The following is a 20,721-nucleotide window of genomic DNA, read 5'->3' as shown; positions in this document are numbered from 1 at the left end:
GCAACCTTGGAGGATAAAACACAACTCAATTCAGGAGTGTTTGATTTAAAAGGAACAAATCTAAGCTACAAAGTTGCTGTGTGCTCAGAGACTTGCCCACTTAAAACTCCACTTAGCCCTGGCCGGTTTGGCTCAGCGGTTAGAGCATCGGCCTGCGGACTGGAGAGTCCTGGGTTCGATTCCCGCTAAGAGCGCGTACCTCGGTTGCAGTTTGTCCCCGGCCCCGGTTGGGGCTGTGTGAGCGGCAACCACTCGATGTGTCTCTCTTGCGTTGATGTTTCTCTCTCTCTTTCCCTCCCACTCTATTTGAAGATAAATGCAAAAATGTCCTTGGGTGAGGACTGAAAAAACACAAACAAACTCGGCTTAACCCTTCCTTCCTGTTCTAACTCGGCTTAACCTTTCCTTCCTGTTCTAACTCTTGTCTCTGGATTCACTGATCCTAACCTTTGCACCACTGAATTAGTTAGAACCTTTGTAAAGGTCATATGACCTTGCACTTTGTCCTTTATATTTTTATCTCCTGAGAAAAATGTAAAATGATAAGAGCAAGCGGACAACTACCTTTAAAACGGTCTGTCACAAATGTACCTGCGTCAGGGCAGGGATGCTGACACACATCGCACATCGTGGGACAACCCGAGGCAGGAAGTTCTGTGGCTGAACTTCAGGGCCCCACGCACACAGGTAGGTATCTGTTACCCGCTAGGTAATTCAACTAAAATAAATGATCAAATGGTGCCCTAATTATAATTTATTTTTCTTTATTGATTTTAGAGAGAGAGAGGAAGGGAGAAGGAGAGAGTTAGAAACATCGATGAGAGAGAACATCGACTGGCCGCCTCCTGCATGCCCCTGGAGATCTGGCCCACAACCTGGGCATGTGCCCCGACAAGGAATCAAACCGGCGACCTCCTGGTGCAGGGTCGATGTTCAACCACTGAGCCACACAGGCCGGGCCCTAATTATAATTTTTACAACTACTACTCAAAACAAATTCAAATAATTACCAGTAACTCAAATAATTAAGATTTGTTTAGGTATTTGTCTCATAATACAGGGCCTCTCACAAGAGGACGGACCATGAAGTAGTCAGCTAAACTTCTTTCTCTCCCGACATCAAAGAACTACCTACTTGCTAATCTTTTTAATTTTTAGAAAGAGAAGTACTCTTCAGAGAACAAGACCCGCTGCCACGTGAAGGCCAGGGGCTGGGAGGCCTCCACGAACGCGTCACAGTGAGCTCTTGCCGCGGCGCAGGACGGGCTACCTCCCGTGCCAGTGACACGCACCTCCAGATGAGCATCACGCCGGACTATGCACAGAGTGAAGCCCACTGGGAAGCTGTAGCAAGAAACGTTTTCACTGTGTTACGTTTTCACTGTGTTCTCTCTGGCTGAAAAATGCTCCTTAGTAAACCACAGGGAGGTTCCATTCTAGTAAACAAGCTTTTATTAAACATGAACACAGTAGTGTATTTTCCTGTTCGGCATGCTGGCTAACAACAGTAATACTGTGAAACTTCTGATTAAATTGCCTTTAAAGGAGCTGCTACTAAGAGATTCTATCTCAACGTCAAAGGCAACCAGATCCCACAGCACCAACAAAGACCAGGACGAAAGTAGGCGGGGCATCAGCAGTGTGCACTCTTACGCACATGCTCAGTGTCTTGATGGGGAGGAAACTCAGATTTCAAGTGCCTTAGAATTCTACTTTCTGCTTTCTAGTTAGAAGAGCTATGGGAGAAGCGGAAGAAGTAACTGATAAAAATGAAATGTGTAGCAAACAAACGAGATAATTCGGTACCTTTCCTTATTTTCGGGTTTGACTGAACTTCGAGAATCACGGTTGTCACGGTGTCCGCATACATATCATTGGAGGGGTTTGCTAGCCACTGTAAAGCACAAAGAAGAATTAGGGAGACACGACAAGTGGGCAGCCACAGATGCTGAGACTGTTACCCGCCCATCCATGGGTACACGTGGGACTAGTTTCTAGCATTTCCACTGAAGTGAACTCTGTTTATTGAAATTAATTAATGATGCCGGACTTCTCTAATTTACCTTTAATAACAGAAAAGTGAGTGAGCACTTCCTTTGTGGCTAATGTTTTTTGTATGCACGATGTCATTCAATTATCATAACTTCTTCATTTTAGAGGAGGAAACGGACTCCTAAGAGTAACCTGCTCAAGATAACACAGGCAGTGATTGCTGGTCCTGGGATTCCAACTCTCATTCCTGACCACTGTGTTTTAGTAGCGCAAACAGAATGATAAAGTGTATTTCAAAACATTTCCTTTTGTTTCTCATCGGACCCTTGACACTCTTTCACGTGCCCAGTGCTCCAAGCAAGTTTTGTGACTCATTTCAGGACCGAGTACCCTCCCTAGTTTTTCTTTCTTTTTTTGTCCTCACCTGAGGACATTTTTGCATTTATCTTCAGATAGAGTGGGAGGGAGAGAGGGAGGAAGAAGAGAGAGAAACATCGATGTGAGAGAGACACATCGACCAGCCGCCACCCACATGACCCCAACCAGGGCTGGGGACGAACTGCAACCAACATACGTGCCCTCAGTGGGAACCGAACCCGGGACTCTCTGGTCCGCAGGCCAACGCTCCAACCCTCCAACCACTGAGCCAAACCGGCCAGGGCCCCTCCCTAGTTTTTATTCTATTTCTACAAGCAACAGAAGGAATTGGAAGACTTTCTCTAAGATCTTCGACATGTTCAATCAATATCTCTAATAACTTTTCCTCTCTCAGATATTGATATTTTATACATTACTGTAGGTAACTTCAGGTTACCTGCCAAACAGCAGGTGCTCAATAAATAACTGTTCCTTTTGATACTTTCTTCAGTTATTTTTAGCCTTATGAATCAATTTTAGATTTAAACCATAAAACTGCAGTGGGGCCCGTCTGGTGTGGCTCAGTGGTTGAGTGTCGACCCATGCACCAAGAAGTCGCTGGTTAGATTCCCGGTCAGGGCACATATCCAGGTTGTGGGCCTGATCCCCAGTGTGGGACATGCAGGAGGCGGCCAATCAGTGTTCTCTCTTATGGATGTTTCTATCTCTCTCTCCCTCTCCCTTCCCTTTTCTCTAAAAAAAACAACAACAACAAAAAAAAACCAAAACTGCAGTGGGACCAGAGCTGACATATCTTTTATTTTAAAATAATATGCATAAACCTTTTAGCTGAAAAATTTGCATACAATTTACCTACAACCCTGAGGCAGAGAAACAGACAAGGTGCCTCCTTGGATCATTCAGTTCCAGGATTCATTTTGAAAAGTCCTTCTTTTCACCTAACAGATGCCAACCTATCAAAATCAACCGTTAACTTCATTTGGAGTCTGTGTTCCAGATTCCACCAGTAGGAATTAAAAATTCTACCAACGGGAACATTTACCTAAATTAATGATTTCTTGTCTTTGTGGATTTGGGTCATATTAATGTTGCTTATTTGAGTCTTCAAAATTCCACTTTCTTGCCCTGGCCCGTTTGGCTCAGCAGTTAGAGTGTTGGCCTGCGGTCCAGAGACAACTGGGTTCAGTTCCCACTAAGGGCATGTACCTCGGTTGCAGTTTGTCCTCAGCCCTGCTTGGGTCGTGCAGGTGGCAGCCACTCGATGTGTCCCTTTCACGTCAATGTTTCTCTCTCTCTCTCCCTCCCACTTTATCTGAACAAAAAACAAAAAAATGTCCTAGGGTGAGGATAAAAAAAAAAAAATTCCACTTTCTTAAGAAGTGCTATATGACAAGTTTGTTTTAATATAACAGAATGAGATTTTTATCTCGAGAATTTTAAGACCTTCTGATATAACTGAGGACATCCTGGGATACCACAAAATCAGCTCAGGCTTAATCGCAGGAGAGACGCTACTCAAACGCATACTAAATATCAAACCCTAATCTGCTGCTACTGTTTATGTCACACAGAAAATGCCTAGCTCTGTTATATTTAAAACTGATCTTGGAAAGAAAACGATGTTCTCCAATAATTTTTTTCCTGATTGGGAAGAAGCGAATTTTCCCTACAATTACATGTGAACCTTTTCTTAAACTGAATTTAATGGGGTGACACTGGTTAATAAATTATGTAGGTTCAGGTGTACAAGTCTCTGATACATCATCTGTATGCTGTGCTGTGCGTTCACCCCCACACTAGTCCCCACGTGTGAACTAGAATGGTTCCTCCGTCTGGGTGACGATCTCCTCTTACCTCTAACACCACCATCCCTGGCTCCTGTGTCACAGTTATATTTCATCCCCCCACTGGTCCCCACGTGTGAACTAGAATGGTTCCTCCGTCTGGGTGATGGTCTCGTCTTACCTCTAGCACCACCATCCCTGGCTCCTGTACCACAGTTATATTTTTGAACACTTTCAGAGCAGGCTTTTCTTGAATTTCTAATTCTTCTACATCACCTGAAAGAAAGAATTGTAAGATGTATATGATTTTCTGATAATCTCCCAGATGCATAATTACTCGTGTTTATAGACACAGCTGAAATAAAGCTAATACATAATGAAAAAAATTGGTAACTCATTTGCCTAGTTAGATTTAAATAGCTAAGTAAGTTTTATATGAATTGCTCAGAGCAACTGAAAGATCTCAACATGTATTATAAAAATCCATGTAACCAGGATAGGGTCACCTTGGACATTCCTATTTTCTTTTTTTTTTTTTTATCCTCACCTGAGGACATTTTTCCATTTTTTGTTCAGGTAGAGTGGGAGGGAGAGAGAGGAAGAGAGAGAGAGAGAAACATCGACGTGAAAGGGACACATTGAGTGGCTGCCACCCGCACGACCAACCAGGGCTGGGGACAAACTGCAACCGAGGTACACGCCCTTAGCGGGAACCGAACCCGGGTCTCTCGGGACCGCAGGCCGATGTTCTAACCGCTGAACCAAACTGGCCAGGGCTGGACATTCCTATTTTCAACAGCAAACTCTGGTGACTGTCGAACTTCTATGTTTGTACAACAGATCAGCCTCTCGCATCTTAACATCTGACGTGAGACTAGTCAACTGTGAACACTCACTTCTGCCTTCTGTCTCCATAGGGTCAGTCCTCCTGCAGGGCGATTCCATCGTCTAAGATGCTACTTTGCTGCTTTTCCCAGTAACCTCTAATTAAGGATTAATTCAGACACATTCCCTGAACTTACTGTGCTATGCCCTGCCATTCCAACGTGAGGTTCTGAGGTGAGGAGTTTCTTGCCAGTTTACTTTGCGGTGGTCCTTCGCAGTGTGAATGATGAAGAACATATGAATAGGCAGGCAGCTGATCTGAAGTGCTCCTGCCATCAGAGTCTACTCTTGACTTGGTCACTGCTGCTCACTGACACTACACGAAATCCCCGACCCAGAATGGTCTAACATGGAAACAGAACAGTTTCACTCCTTATAGACCTGTATGCAGTGGTACTAATGGAGCCAGGAAAACTTTCACTGAGAGAAGAAACTAAATAGATGAAATCTGGGTAAACTAAAGTAGATTTTAAATACAAGGATCAAAGGTGACCCATATTTTTAGAATTTTAAGTAGATAGAGGATAAAAGGTATAACAGGATTTAAAAATACTGAGGAGTAAAATTTCAAGTTTCACCTAAATGTGATAATAGGACCAAGTACAAATAAAATTTGTGCAATTCTGAGACAATTACCAAAATTAAATAATATCCTTTCCTAGATATATTATCTTACTCAAAAACAGAAAACAATGAAGCGAGTGTCAATAAAGATACACACCTGTCAATTTCTGTAGCTGGTAATAGAGCAAGTTAAAAGGACCGGTGTATGGGATGGCCTGGGTCTGCTTCACCGTGCTCATGGCCAAGTCGGTGTAATCTGAAGAGGAAATGAATAGATACCTCTAAGAGACACCAGTCCCATAAAATACAGTTTGCAAACACACTACGAGTAAAGAAAAGAGAAAACAACGAGAACATGTTTTTTCAGCTATAAAGTGCTCAAGTCTGTCCCAGTCCTCATGTCCCCCGTCTCCCCTGACCCAGCCCAGTTTAGGCTCCAGCCATGAGAAAGCACCCGCAGGTCCTAAATGTCTCCCGGCCAGCGAGCAGCTACCCTCTGCCGTCTCTTGGGCTCGGCACCTCCTAAAAGCCTTTCGCCCCGGCACACAGGCCCCCGACTGGCACGGCCTCTCCTAGGCCTCGAGGCCACCCTCTCCTCTCGCGCCTGCCACGCACTTCACGTCACCGGTCAGCACTGGGACTGGCGCTGGACGAGGGTGCTTCTCTCATCAGGCAGCTTTCCGAGGGCTGGGACGGCTTTTCCAGAAATCTGTAGTCCTGCAGCACCCAGCACGACGCCCGGCGGAGTAAGAACTCGCTAACGGCTGAGTGAAGGGCCGCTCTATCCCACCATGTGATGGTCTGGGAGCTGCCGGCCTAGCCCAGCTGCGGACCTAAGCCCAGCTGCTCCTTCTCCCTTCATTAAGCGCTCAGAAGGTATCAGTGTTATAGAAATAAAACAGCAGTCACTCACTTGAACATAATACCACAGTGACCGCAAAAGTAACAGTGGCTTGCCCTGGCTTGTGTGCTCAGTGGTTAGAACTTCGGCCCTCACACTGAAGGGTCTCGGGTTCAATTCCCAGTCAAGGGCACATATCTGGGCTGCAGGTTCAATCCCTAGCCCTGGTCGGGGCGCATGCAGGAGGCAACCAACAGATGTGTCTCTCTCACATCAATGTTTCTCTCTCTCCTCTTTCCTTCTCCCCTCCCTCCCGTTCTAAAAAAAAAAAAGTAAAGAAAAAGGTAACAATGGCTTAGCATTTCCACAGGCACAGAACACAAAGGCCCCGCCAGCAACATAAATCAAACTGCCTGTGTGCAGAGTCCAACGGTACTTCAGAAAGTAAATGACTGTCCTCCACTGTCAAAGGCAGGAAACACCTTTGGCAAGGGTTGGCAAGCATCGTCACTGTCTTAGAGGTAAACTTACATCTCCAATTAAGAAAAAAGATATTTCACCAAGAATTTAAATGTCAATAGTTCAAGGAAAATTATTTTCCCCCATAAAGCTAACCGGATTATTACCTTTCACCCATTTCTATTTTATTATTTGGTTGATATTTAAAATGTGGCCACAAGAAAAGTTTTCATAGATTTTCTTTCTTTCTTTTTTTTTATCCTCACCCAAGGACATTTTTCCATTTTTTGTTCAGATAGAGTGGGAGGGAGAGAGAGGAACAGAGAGAGAGAGAGAAACATCGATGTGAAGGGACACATCGAGTGGCTTCCACCCGCACGACCTACCAGGGCCGGGGACAAACTGCAACCGAGGTACGCGCCCTTAGCGGGAACCGAACCCGGGTCTCTCAGGACCACAGGCCAACGCTCTAACCGCTGAGCCAAACCGGCCAGGGCCATAGATTTTCTTTCAAAGCTAAAGTCAAATTATACTTGACATTTAATAGGGTACTTACTGGAGAGGTCACAAGGAGAAAGTATGTGATAATTAAAGTTTCGTTTAACAAGTATTCCTGAGACCCGCTGGCCTTGTTCCGGTTTTTTGTCTGCTAAAAAGCCCATGACCTATAAAAAACGCAAAACAAGATGAATCAAAGAGAATCTTATAAAATGAAATGCCTCAGGTTCTCAATCACGATGATGACCATGAGACATCTGGACTATGAGAACACACGAACTTGAACACGGAACAGAAAGTAACGCGCCTACGGACAGGCCTACCTCAACGAAGGGGAGGTCGCGGGGCATCAAGAGCACTAGGGTCACCCTGGCCGGTCTGGCTCAGGAGTTAGTCGGCCCTCAGACCAAAGACTCTCGGGTTCAATTCCGGTCAAGGGCACGTACCTCGGTTGCAACTCGGTCCCTGGCCCTGGTCAGGGTCATACAGAAGGCAACCAATCGAAGTGTGTCTCTCACATTAATGGTTTTCTCTCTCTCTCCCCCTCCAACTCTATCTAAAGATAAATGGAGGAATATCCTCAGGTGAGGATAAAAACAAAACAAAACAGCTAGGTTCAGTTCAGTTCTGATAATTTTAGCCACCAAGTAAAGCCTCAATGGCCCCAGTGGGGAGGACAGCAAGTGCCAGCCAGAAATGCACGTGCCCCGCTGCCCACCAACCTGGTCCAGAGTGAGCCCACTACACCAAGCACAAGGCCACGGCGGACCAATGTCAGGAGCAACATCTCTGAATACAGAGGTCAATAAGGATGACTATGGACAAGCTCATATACTGGGGGGGGTGTGTGTGTGTGTGTGTTAAGAAAAGACAATAATGACTGTTCAAAAACTAATATAAATAAGAACCTTACAGACATGAAACCCAACATTTAAAAATATAACTTTTCTCAACTACAAATAAATGAACTCAAAGAGGACAACAGCACATTTCACACTGTTTACCTTCAATTAAGTCAGGGCAAAGGGCAACCAGGCAGCGATAAGGTTCGTTCTATCTCTCTAATGGGAGAAAGCTCTATTTCACAGAATTTCTTGGGGTTATTTTTCTCCTTAAGTCCTGGTGACTTAATGAAAAGGAGCTCTGTTGCCAGAAGACTGATTTTCTTTTTCTTTTTTTGTTTGTTAATCCTCATCCAAGGATATTTTTCCCCGTGGATTTTTACAGAGAGTGGAAGGAAGTCGGGGGAGACAGAGAAACATTGATGTGAGAGAGACATGTTGATTGGCTGCCTCCTGTATGACCCGGACCGGAGTGAGTATCAAACTTGCAACCCAGGTATGTGCCCTTGACTGGAACTGAACCTGAGACTCTTTGGTTCGAGGGCCAATGCTCTAACCGCTGAGCCAAACCTAACAGGGTGCCCGGAGACTGATTTGACGCAGGGACGTCCTTGATGATGAGGAGGTGGGATGCTTGTCTGCCTACAGCTGAGACTTCTGAGAACAAGGCTGATTTCTGACTTCACCTTCGGCTGTGGTTTCTCCTTTTAGTCCAGTGTGTGTGTGTGTTTCCAACATGCTGACTTACTAATATACACACAACTGGTGGGCCTGACCTTTCTAGACAGTGCATGGAGTTTTCATAATTCTCTGTGGAGCTGATATTTTTTACCTCTTCTCGGTTTCTGTTTTACATGCTGAAGATGGTCCCCATGAACCCTACTTTTCCCTGAGTAAGGTTACTGCACTTTAGAAAAAAAACAACTCGGTAATGACTGTAAATAACTAAAATCAGGGCTGACAAAAGATAATAGTACTACAATATGAAATATACTTCTGGAAACAAGATACTGACAATAGTATCTCTATGCACAAATAAGGTTACATATAAAAATGACATACTTAAAGTGTATTCTCAGTTCTATAGCTAAACAAATTTTTACTTTTCCCCCTCATTTACTGATTTTAGAGAGAGAGGAAGTGAGAGGGAGAGAGAGATAGAAACATCAATGACAGAGAACATCGACTGGCCACCTCCTGCATGCCCCCCACTGGGGACCCGGCCCATAACCTGGGCATGTGTCCTAACCGGGAACTGAACCAGCGACCTCTTGGTGCATCGGTCAATGCTCAACCACTGAGTCACACCAGCCGGACTGATTTTTTTTAAAGCCTCACCCAAGAACAACCTTCCATTTATTTTCAGATTGAGTGGGAGGGAGGTGTAGAGAAGTAGAGAGAGAGAGAGAGAGACATCAATGTCGGAGAGACACACAGAATGGTTGCCTCCCACATGACCAGGACCAGGGACAAACTGCAACCCGGGTATGTGCACTTGATCGGAATCGAACCCATGACTCGTTGGTGCTTGGGGCTGACGCTCTAACCGCTGAGCCAAACTGGCCAGGGCTTTTTATTGATTTTTTTAGAGAGACAGGAAGGGAGAGATAGAAACATTGAAGTGAGAGAGAAATTTCAACCAGCTGCCTCCTATATGCACCCCACTGGGGATCAAGCCTGCAACCCAGGATTTGCCCCAACTGGGAATTGAACTGGAACCTCTCAGTCCATGGGATGACTGACACTCAATCCACTGAGCTACACCGGCCGGGCTAAAAATGTTTTTATTGATTTTAGAGAGAGAAGAGAGAGAGAGAGAAACATCAATCAGCTGCCTGCTGCACGCCCCCTACTGGGGATCGAGCCGGCAACCTGGGCCTGTGCCCTGATTGGGAATAGAACCAGCAACCTCTTGGTGCATGTGATGGTGCTCAGTCCACTGAGCCACACCAGGTAGGTAAAAAAGATAAACTGTTACAAATTACATCATATCTGAAACATACACGTTTAGAGATATGGGCCCATAAGAATGACAGGTGGACAAAAATATTGTGCTGCATAGTGTAAAAAAAAGTAACGGCCATTTCTTTCCCTCAGACATGGCAATGAAAAGTAAGTGGGGATGTGGATTAAAAAGCTATCAAATTCAGCTGTATTAAGATCTAATTTACTTGAAAAATTTCCCCGTAAAAAATGAATGAGCAGAACGAGAAGCAGCCTAAAGTGTCAGAATAAAGCTCCTGCAGCAGACTGAGTAGACAGAAACCATCAGCAAGCACATTACCTTGACTAGATTAAGAGGTGCACTTTCTTTTTCTTTTTGTTAATCCTCACCCGAGGATATTCTTCCACTGAATTTTCAGAGAGTGGAAGGAAGAGGGGGAAAGGGAGGGAGGGGGGGAGAGGGAGGGAGGGGGGGAGAGGGAGGGAGGGGGGGAGAGAGAGCCCAAGTGAGAGAGAGCGAGAGAGAAAAGGAGAGACATCCATGTGAGACACACATTAATTGGTTGCCTGTTGCCCAGCCCTGGTGGGGATCAAACCTGCAACCCAGGTGTGTGCTTTCGACAGGAATCGAGCCTGAGACCCTTTGGTCCTCAGGCCAATGCTCTAGCTGAGCCAAACTGGCCAGGGTGAGGTCAGTTTTGTTAAAAAGTATACATTCCTCTGAAGAAAAGACATGCATAGCATGAGGAACCATAACTTTACCTTGGCTAGTTTCTCTCCTCTGAAGTTCAAGGTCACTGCTTCTGTGTTCCGAGGATTATGAACCTCTATGTGAACTTCATCGTTATCTTCGTATTCTCGTATCAGGGCTGCTTTCAATCTGGCCATTTCGTTCTGTTCCCCATGGACTAAGATCTACATGAGATACATTTAAAAGAGCACAGGGAAACATCCTTAGTTCAGCTTAACGATGGCCCCTAACTGAATTAGCAGAACATACCAGAGATACAGTTTGCTACTTATATGGATCTCCCGTCAATTAAACTGGTATAGCCATTTTCATTCCATCTGACTTTAAAAGTTCCTTACATGGAACTGTTTTAAGAGCAAGTGAAGAAGTTTCTTTTCTACTCCACTTTTTGCGCTAACGGGCTAGACAATTTGCAGAAGCCAGACTTTTTTTTGGCTTCTGTGCTCACGGGACCAGGTGACTTCGGCCGTCTCCACCAGCTTTAAATGCATGATTCTTGTTTGTATGACTCAACTGCTTCTGCTACTGTCTCAGAAAATACCCAGTTTTCTTCATAAGACTTTCCAAAGAAGTTTTTTGTGGGGAAAAATGACTTCTGATTATTTGTTTCTTTTTTTTTATCCTCACCCGAGGACACTTTTCCATTTTTCATTCAGATAGAATGGGAGGGAGAGAGAGAGAAATATCTACGTGAAAGGGACACGGCTACCTCTCGCATGACCCAACCAGGGCCGGGGACAAACTGCAACGGAGGTACGTGCTCTTAGTGGGAACTGAAGCCGGGTCTCTCCGGACCGCAGGCCAATGCTCTAACTGCTGAGCCGAACTAGCCAGGGCTGATTATGTGTTTCTTTAAAGCAGTACCAAAAATATTTATAGAATCAAACAGAATTGTTTTAGAGGGGCATTTACAACTATTGCACTAGGTACCAGCCTTTCTGTTCACTTTTAAAACCTGTACTTTACAAGATAAATCAGGCTTAACTACACGGTGCTGCTAGATAATATCTTAGCCGGGCTGACAGGAGCCAGCCCAGCATCACTACCAGCACAGGCATCTGGTTCGGTGCTGAAGGGTACCAGCTGCTCTAACACAAATCCTGGCACTGCACTGACCAGCCATGTAAGTTCCTTAACATTTCTGTTTTCTCCTGTTGGTCGTGAGGAGTGAGCAGGCTGATACATGTAAAACACTGACACAGTGCCTGCACATGGTAATAAACACTAGCCATTGTGTATTATTGCTAACAGCACTTATTATTTTATCACGCAGATACACTTTCTCTGACTTGGTTACTGGAGGGGAGTAAGCATCAAGTTCAATCTAGAAAAGTAAACCGACAGCAGAGATAGAGCCTAGAGAGCGAGGACGCGGGCGGAGGATGAGGTGCGAGTCCAGGGAGAAAGGGCAATGCAGCTGCTCCTCCACCGCTTTCAGATCCGGGTGCAGACCCACCATCGGGCAGCCTGGCAAACATCTGCCCGCTGCCCACGCCTGCCTCAACGTGGCAGGCTACGATGCTATGGACGTGAGTGATTTCTCCACAAAGGATCTATCTGCTCATTCGGGGCCAAATACCACCCTGGCCAAGTGGCTCGGCTGGAGTATCGTCCCATATGTCAAAAGGCTGCGGGTTCAATTCCTGGCTGGGGTGTATACGAGAGGCAACTGATCAATGTTTTTCTCTCACATCAATGTTTCTCTCTCGACCCCTTTCTCACTCTCTAGAATCAATAAAAACATATCTCGGATGAAGATAAAATATATGTATGTGTGTGTGTATATATACACACACACAAAGATATACAAAAATACATGTGAGGACTATCATGCTAGGAAGAACCAAGAACTTTGTGTACAAGAGTACACAAAGATGCACAATATTATTAGTCATCAGGAAAACGAGAATCAAAACCACAATGAGATCCACTTCATAATTTCGGAGATGCCTATAATTTATAAAAGGAAAATGCACGTTGGCAAGAACATGGAGAACCGGACGCTCGGGCACATGTGGTGGGAATGTGAAATGGTGGAGCTGTTACAGAAGACACCGGTGACCCCTCAGAAAGTTACACACAGAACTGCCATTGTGATCCCGCAATGCCACCCAGGGCTTACACCCGGAAGAACCGAAAGCAGGGACTCGAACTGTTCACAACAGCCACAAGGTGGAAACAACCCATGTCCATCAACGTGAGTAGACAAAATGTGGCACATACACACAATGGAACAGTATTCAGAAGGAATGAAGGTGTGATACATGCTGCAACATGGACAAACCTTACAAACACTGCCAAGTGGTACTATATGATCTCACTTGTCTGAAACATGCAGACCAGGCAAATTCTTAGAGACAGACAGTAAATTAGAGGTTACAACAAGCTGGGGGGAATTATTACTTCATGGATTATTTTATCATGGGGGTGAGGAAAACATTTTGGGAACAGATTGTGGTGATGGCTGCACAACGTTGTGGATATAATTAATACCACTAACCTGTACACTTAGAAATGGTGAAAAATACAAACTTTATGTTGTATCTATTTTACCGCAATAAAATATACTTAAGAAGAAAAAAGAAGCCTACGAAACAGCGCTTCCTCTACACTGTTCCTCAGTATACTCAGGAAGGGCACTTCGTCTGCTTCTTCTTCCACCCCACCTCCCCCCACCTCCCCCCCAGCACTGTGCCTGGCAGGCCTGAGGCGGGAGCCCAGCCAGCAGTCCCTGCGGCACTGTCGCACGGCCAGGCCACAGGTCACCGCAGTGCTCGCCACCTGTTCTCTGTGGACGTATGTCCATCGGCATCCCTCTAATTAAAACGTACGCATGTTTTTAGCTTGCCCCTCTCCAGTGCCACCAAAATATAACTGTCACTTTTTTATTCCTCACCCCAGGATATTTTTCCATTGATTTTTTTGATAGAGTGGGAAGGAAGGAGGGAGGGAGGGACAGACAGAGAAACATTGATGTGAGAGACACATTGATTGGTTGCCTCCCGAACAACCCCAATCAGGGTGGGGGATTGAACCTGCAAGCCTTGCACAACAGAGTATGTGCCCTCGACCAGGAATCGAACCCTTGACTCTTTGGACTGCGGGTGGACGCTTTAACTGCTGAGCCAAAGCAGCCAGGGCTGTTACCTTTATAATTACATGAAATTAACAATATAAACACATCATGATGACCAGTAAGGAGCTATATAAAGTATCTCGTATCCATTTGCATCTTTAACTCTTACTATTACGTGACTTGTCTTTCTCCTCTTTCCGCATTGTTAAGCATTTACTACATGCTTTGGATATATGTTCTTTCATTTAGTCCTCACAATAACCTTATGAGGTATTATTATCCCTATTTACAGAGAAGTTAAGTAACTTATCCAGGGTTACACAGCAAGTAAGGGAGGGAGCTGGGATTCAAAACAGCCATATTGCCAAGCCCGTGCTGTTACGTTACTAGGGAGGCAGCAGGAAGTAGGAGAAAGCACAGTGGCGTGGGGACTGGCAGCTCTGCACAGGTGGCCCGTGTAGGGGAGTCAGTGCACAGGTGCCCAGCTGCAAGGGGAGCTGATGATGGATCCAGATGCAGGAGCAAGCGCTGTTTAGCAGAACGTGGCGCCTAATCTGAGAACCAGCTGCTAGGAAGTGGGTATGCCTTCCCCCCTATAATGCGCTAAATCAAACTCATAGACTAACCACATGAGGCGGTTTCAAAGCACGAATAAATTCACTGGTTTGCTGGTAATCTGTGTGGGCAGAGAAAGAGATGTAATCAACAGACATTTTCAGCGGTAGCTTCTGTCCTGACATTGTAGTGATCTCTTCAGGTTCAGACATGATATGCTATTAAAAACAGAGAAAAATAAACAATCCAATTAGAAGAGGATCATTTCCAACTCTTTTGCACAGCCATAAATGCTACATTTAGGACTTTCAGCAAAAAAAAAAAAATTCTAGTACAGTACTACTGACTTGGTAAATATCAAAAACTTATTTTTTCATCAAGCAAATATTTAATCAGAAAATTAAGCAGATTAACTAAAATTCAATGTAGTTTGATAGAAGTGGAAATTATGACTCTTATGATTAAAAAGGCAAACTTGTATTCTCAACTACTCTCTTGCTCTGGAAAGAAACTTTCCAACTACGAGGATTTCTATAATAAAAGATAGATATATTGCTATTCTGAAAACCTAAAAACACAGCTAACATTGTCTAAATGATTTACAGAATAAGGTAAAGTAATAAAAATGATCAGAACAGGAAGTCATAATGTATTTTAAAAATGAAAGAAAAGTTATCAGCAAGAGGAGATAAGAGAACAAGATGCTTGGATGTTCAGGAATTGCCTCTAAAGTTTTGCAGCATCTGCATCCCTGAGAGTTAACATCAATCATTTTACATCAATTAGGAAGATGGCAATCAGCCCAAATACATTTTACAGCTTTTCAAGAGAATACTTGTAAGTAAACCCCGTCTTCATCAGAGGAAGACATCCATGTTTGGTCCAGATGGGTTACTTTCCATTATTTTTACTGCAGCAGATGAGAGCTTTTCAAATTTTAAACTGCCTATCACCCGCCTGGGGCTGTTATGCCATTCAGTGCCCGCATTAACTCTCAACCTTACGAACAGCTCCAGTTAACTATTTCCATCCTCAGTAAAAAAAATAAGAGCCTGTACCAGTTAGAGAACTACTTCCGTGGGAAAACCTGGGAGGACACTGCCACCTCCGCAGCCGTGCTCAGGAATGGCCCCCAGTCTACGACAGCCACTGACCTTGGCAAGTGTGCCTTCTACGCAGTACCCTGCTATGATGACCCCGTTCCTCTTGTCCGTGCACCAGCTCTCAAAGAGCTCTCTGGATAAGCCGCTCTGCATCATGCCTGGGGAGGCCATGACAACGCTGGGACCAATGTCATCAAAATGATCCATGCTCTGGGAGAGAAAAAGGAAGGGGAAAAGCATGTTAAATACCAGGATTTGACCAAGCTTTCCTTGTTTGTAATAAATTACAAAAAGCAAGGTAAAAAAAAAAAAATCAATCATACAAATGAAAGGATCTTGGTAAGACTAGTAAACATTTAGTCCAATTTCCAAGTTCCTAAATAGTTTGGACTAGGAATGAAATGAAACCAAAGTGATAAAGGCAGTCAGTTCACAGTGACCTTCAGAACCTGTACTGGCAGCTCAGGGCCAGGAGGACCATTCTCAGCTCCCAGCAGAAGCAGGAAGTGAAGGACAGTCACATGGGCTTCTAGCCACCCCCAACAGAATTCTGACAGACCCCCGAAGACTCACAATGGCTTTTCATACTTCATGAATAGTTTGAGCTGGCCTAGAAATCTAACCAAAAAAAATTAACATTGTTTCTAGGGAAAACCTGGCTCTAGTTCCTAAGAAAATAACTTAAAATACAATACTTTATGAACAGAGCCTATTTATAATTGGAAAACCACTTATAACTTGAATTATTATGATTAGAGCATTAGTTTGAATGAAACCAATATATACATTTTAATAAAAGAAAACCAGATTTTACTGACTGCTCTGGTAAAGTAAACTTGAACATTCGATGATTGGCATTTATAGTGCCAATCATCAAAAAGATGATTAAGTTTGCATAAGAACAGAAATTTAATACATAACAGATACTCTTCTTTTCTTTCCTGGTTAATCCTCCCCAGAGGATATTTTTTCCACTGATTTTTAGCGAGTGGAAGGAAGGGAGTGGGAGAGGAGAGGGGAAAGAGATGGAGCGAGAGAGAAACACTGATTGGTTGCCTCCCAAATGCACCCCGACTGGGGCGGGGGATCAAACCTGTAACCCAGGTACGTGCCCTTGACTGGGAACAGAACCCAAGACCCTTTGGTGTGCAGGCCGACACTCTAACCATTGAGCAACCCCAGCCAGGGCCAGATAATGTTCTTATCAGGAATTTTTATTTCCATGACAAAAAGATCCAAGTTAAGGAGCAACAGTAAACACTGAGAATGCGTGGGACTTAAAGCTAGTGGCGGAGTACATTTACGCGAAAGAACGCCGGCTGCGGACTGTGGATTCGTTCAGGACAGTGGTGGCTGCTGGGGGGAAGGGAGCCGCCAGCATGGACAGACGTGGCCAGCGTGACCGCCAGGCGCTCCCCTGGCCAGTGCCCTGCGCCTCGGCCACCCTCGGCCTCCGCCGGGCACCCACCTTCAGGTTACTGATGTGTTTGAAGACGAAGGGATTGTTGATGTTGATCTGCTTGCGGATCTTGTCGTTCATGGCGTTCACGTAGGTCTGGTACACGGCCATGCACTTCTTGGCCAGCGAGGACGCGTAGTATATCGGGATGTCGTGCAGCTCCGGATGGTTCTGCCAGTACTCGTCTGTGGGCACAAGGGGGAGGCCATTCCTCATGGGCGAGTGTTCAGGTGATTGATGATGTGTGTGAATGATTGTTAAAATTCAGTCAAGAAATAAATTAAAGCACATAACTACATTTTAAAGAGGTTAAAAAAATAAAGAGGTTAAGAAAAATTAGCCTGGTCTTACTAACTTAATCTTACAGAACTGAAATTCATGTCTAAATACTAATTCACGACCTAAAAAGAATGTTGTGATCATAGTCTTAAGATGTGGAAGCATTTAAAAATAATTCGGTAGGTGTTTACATGAAATAAGAGACCATAACCTATTACCTCAGAGAGATACTAAATTCTGTGATGATTTTTTTTAGAGAGAGACAGGAAGGGACAGAAACATCAATGAGAGACACATTGATTGGCCGCCTCCTGCACACCCCCTACTGGAGATCAGGCCCACAACCTGGGCATGTGTCCTGACCAGTAATTGAACCAGGACCTCAGTCCATGGGAAATGGACTGAGCCACTGAGCCACACCAGCCTGGCTCTGTGATGGTTTTAAATAAAATTGTATTAATATTTCAAATAGACTCATCAAAATTAGACTTTTAAAAAAATCCTCACCCAAGGACATTTTGGCATTTATCTTCAGATAGAATGGGAGGGAGAGAGAAAAACATCGATGTGAGAGAGACACATCAAGTGGTTGCCACCCACACGACCCCAACCAGGGCTGGGGACAAACTGCAACCGAGGTACGTGTCCTCGGTGGGAACTGAACCCAGGACTCTCTGATCCGCAGGCCGACACTCTAACTGCTGAGCCAAACCAGCCAGGGCAAAATTAGACTTTTTGTAGGTAGACTTTGCTCATTACAAAACAGAATTGCCAGATGAGTTAAAACCAATTTTAAACACTTAGGAAACCCATCACTGTGACTGTATTTTCTAAAAAACGTCTAACCCAGTTTCTGATGATTAATGAAAACAGTGGACAATATATCTTCAAAGGAAGGTTTATATTTAGGGAAGCCCTCATTATATCCCAAATATTATAAGGATAGTATGGGAAAAACATATAATTTCTTTTACTAAGTGTACCTCCATTTGGGAAATGTAGTATGTAAACACCTAGCATGCAATTTACATTTCTCTAATCTTTTTTTTTTAATCCTCACCCGAGGACATTTTTCCATTTTTTGTTCAGATAGAGTGGGAGGGAGAGAGAGAGAGAAACATCGACGTGAAGGGACACATCGAGTGGCTGCCACCCGCACGACCAACCAGGGCCGGGGACAAACTGCAACCGAAGTACGTGCCCTTAGCAGGAACCGAACCCGGGTCTCTCCGGACCACAGGCCGACGCTCTAACCGCTGAGCCAAACCAACCAGGGCAATATTTCTAATCTTCAAAACAACCTTATGAAGATGTATCTCTGTCTCACAGATTAGGAAACTGAGGCTAAACAAAAGTTGAATGGTGTGAGAACATTGTTTTTCTATTTGATTTACAAATGAAACATGGACAGGGACTTTTCCTGTCACGCATGCTACAAATGTATTTTCTACTTTATCAGCTCATGTTTTTTTATTCAGATATTAAAAATTTTAATGGTGTCAAAGTTTTCTTATGACTTCTCAAATACCTTGCAAAGCATACGACATCACTTGTCCAAGGTCACATGGCCAGATCACAGGTGAGATGTGAAGCCCAAGACGTGAACCACGTTACAAGGAGAATTCAAGGGAAAAGGAAAAACCAACTGCACAGAGCAGTCCTGGCTCATTAAAAAAGTCATAAGGCATTTTGATAGGAGAGTTGTCAACTAAAACCACCAAATGCCCTGTTAAACTTGAATTTCAGACAAATAAAATATTTTTATATAAGCATTATATTAATTTTTTAAATACTCACACTAAAATATTATTCATTATTTATCTGGAATTTAACTTTAACTGGGTGTCCTATGTACTGTTTTCTGAAGTCTGGCAATCGATCCCATTTGATGGTGACATGGTTTCACCTTCCTAATTTCCTCTGCTTTTCAGACACTTCGCTATGGAGACTTTCCATTTCCAGACTTAAGGACAAATGGGACCTACAGTTAGAAAGAAGCACCAAGTCCGGACCAAGAGCAAACTGGACTGGATTAATATCTAGAAAATTTAACCTCTATGAAGTTGTTTCCATGCCAGATTTGCGTTAGGTCTGAGGTCATTATCCCATCTCCCCTTGTTTCCTTTTTCAGAGGACAGGGATACTGCGCACACCTTACCATCACAGAGACGGAAGGACCGAGAGCAAGGGCTTCAGATGTGACTGCTCCTAGTTCCTCACCTGGAGCTACAGACACTCGAGGCACTTGTCACTGACCCTTCAGGAGCAGTGCCTTCGCCCGGCCGTGTGGGTCAGCGCTGGAGCGTCTGCCCTGCACCAAGAGGTGCGGGCCAAACCCCCAGTGAGGGGCACGCAGGAAGTAGCCAACCAATGTTCTCTCTCACCGATGTTTGTATCTCTCTCTCCCCTCTCTCTTTAAAATCAATAAAGAAAAAATAATAATAAAAAAGAACAGTGCCTTCCCTCAAAGGAATCACAGAATGTCTGAGTTTGAAGGGATCATTAAATACAAATACATGCAAAAAGTGACACCCACTGTTCTTATTACAAAAAGTCATGCTGCTTATATTTGGAAAATGGAGAAAAGCTGAAAAATGAAGAAGAAAGCATGCACTTTCTCCCCACCCAGAGTTAATCTTTCCAGTCTTTGTGCAATTTTTACCTAACTACGATCAGAGCACATACTGTTTTGAACATTACTTTTTTGGTCCACTTATGTGAAAACATGTAACATGTTTTTTTTCCTACAATGTGGTATTTACTGACATCTCTCTAAAAATACTAAAATGATTACACCCTGACAAATTTTCTGTACACCTCATTTATTTCTCAGAAGTGAAACTGGTGGGCTGAAGGGCACCATATTTTTAAGACTTCTGATGCTGACGGCAACCAGAAAAGTATGCCACTTACGAAGCCAGGGCCAGTGCAGAACAGTCTCTGTTCCTCTGGACGCTCACTGGTACCAAATCCCACTGGGCAGGAACTGAAGCCCAGAATGGCAGAATGACCTGTCCAAGGCCAGCACTCTGAGATTCTGAGAATCTCCCAAATAAACAGGAAGAGGCATACCTAAAATCAGGAGCAGCTCCTGAGCCCTTCCAAGCGCAAAGACAGGAATGAGACCCCTGCCGCCTCTGTTCACAATATCGTGGACCGTGTTGCAGAACCTTGCTTCTCGTTCCTCACGCTTCTCATGGATGTGGGTCCCATAAGTAGATTCCTAAACGGCACAGCAGAAGGGTGAGCCCGAGACTGACAATTCCAAAGAATACAAAGCTAAACACCAATGAACTGTACGAGTACAGTGA

At 44.3% G+C, this 20,721-nt stretch overlaps 1 protein-coding gene across 3 annotated transcripts in view; it reads right to left on the bottom strand.

Moving 5' to 3' along the window:
- The window catches only part of CPSF3 (cleavage and polyadenylation specific factor 3), a 39,926-nt gene that overhangs the window by 7,737 nt on the left and 11,468 nt on the right, over positions 1-20,721 (bottom strand). For all 3 annotated transcript variants that reach the window (XM_036263029.1, XM_036263031.1, XM_036263030.1), the window contains exons 7-15: positions 20,483-20,633; positions 17,141-17,316; positions 15,724-15,882; positions 14,641-14,787; positions 10,950-11,102; positions 7,460-7,568; positions 5,761-5,859; positions 4,336-4,430; positions 1,807-1,894 (exon numbers count right to left, since the gene is read on the bottom strand). In XM_036263029.1, the coding sequence (XP_036118922.1) occupies positions 1,807-1,894; positions 4,336-4,430; positions 5,761-5,859; positions 7,460-7,568; positions 10,950-11,102; positions 14,641-14,787; positions 15,724-15,882; positions 17,141-17,316; positions 20,483-20,633 (1,177 nt within the window). The remainder of the gene's footprint in view (positions 1-1,806; positions 1,895-4,335; positions 4,431-5,760; positions 5,860-7,459; positions 7,569-10,949; positions 11,103-14,640; positions 14,788-15,723; positions 15,883-17,140; positions 17,317-20,482; positions 20,634-20,721) is intronic.

This window comes from Molossus molossus, unplaced genomic scaffold (assembly GCF_014108415.1).
Source record: "Molossus molossus isolate mMolMol1 unplaced genomic scaffold, mMolMol1.p scaffold_m16_p_15, whole genome shotgun sequence".
Taxonomy (NCBI): domain Eukaryota; kingdom Metazoa; phylum Chordata; class Mammalia; order Chiroptera; family Molossidae; genus Molossus; species Molossus molossus.
Note: the sequence above shows the minus strand (reverse complement) of the source record. Positions and strands in the feature narration are given on the sequence as shown.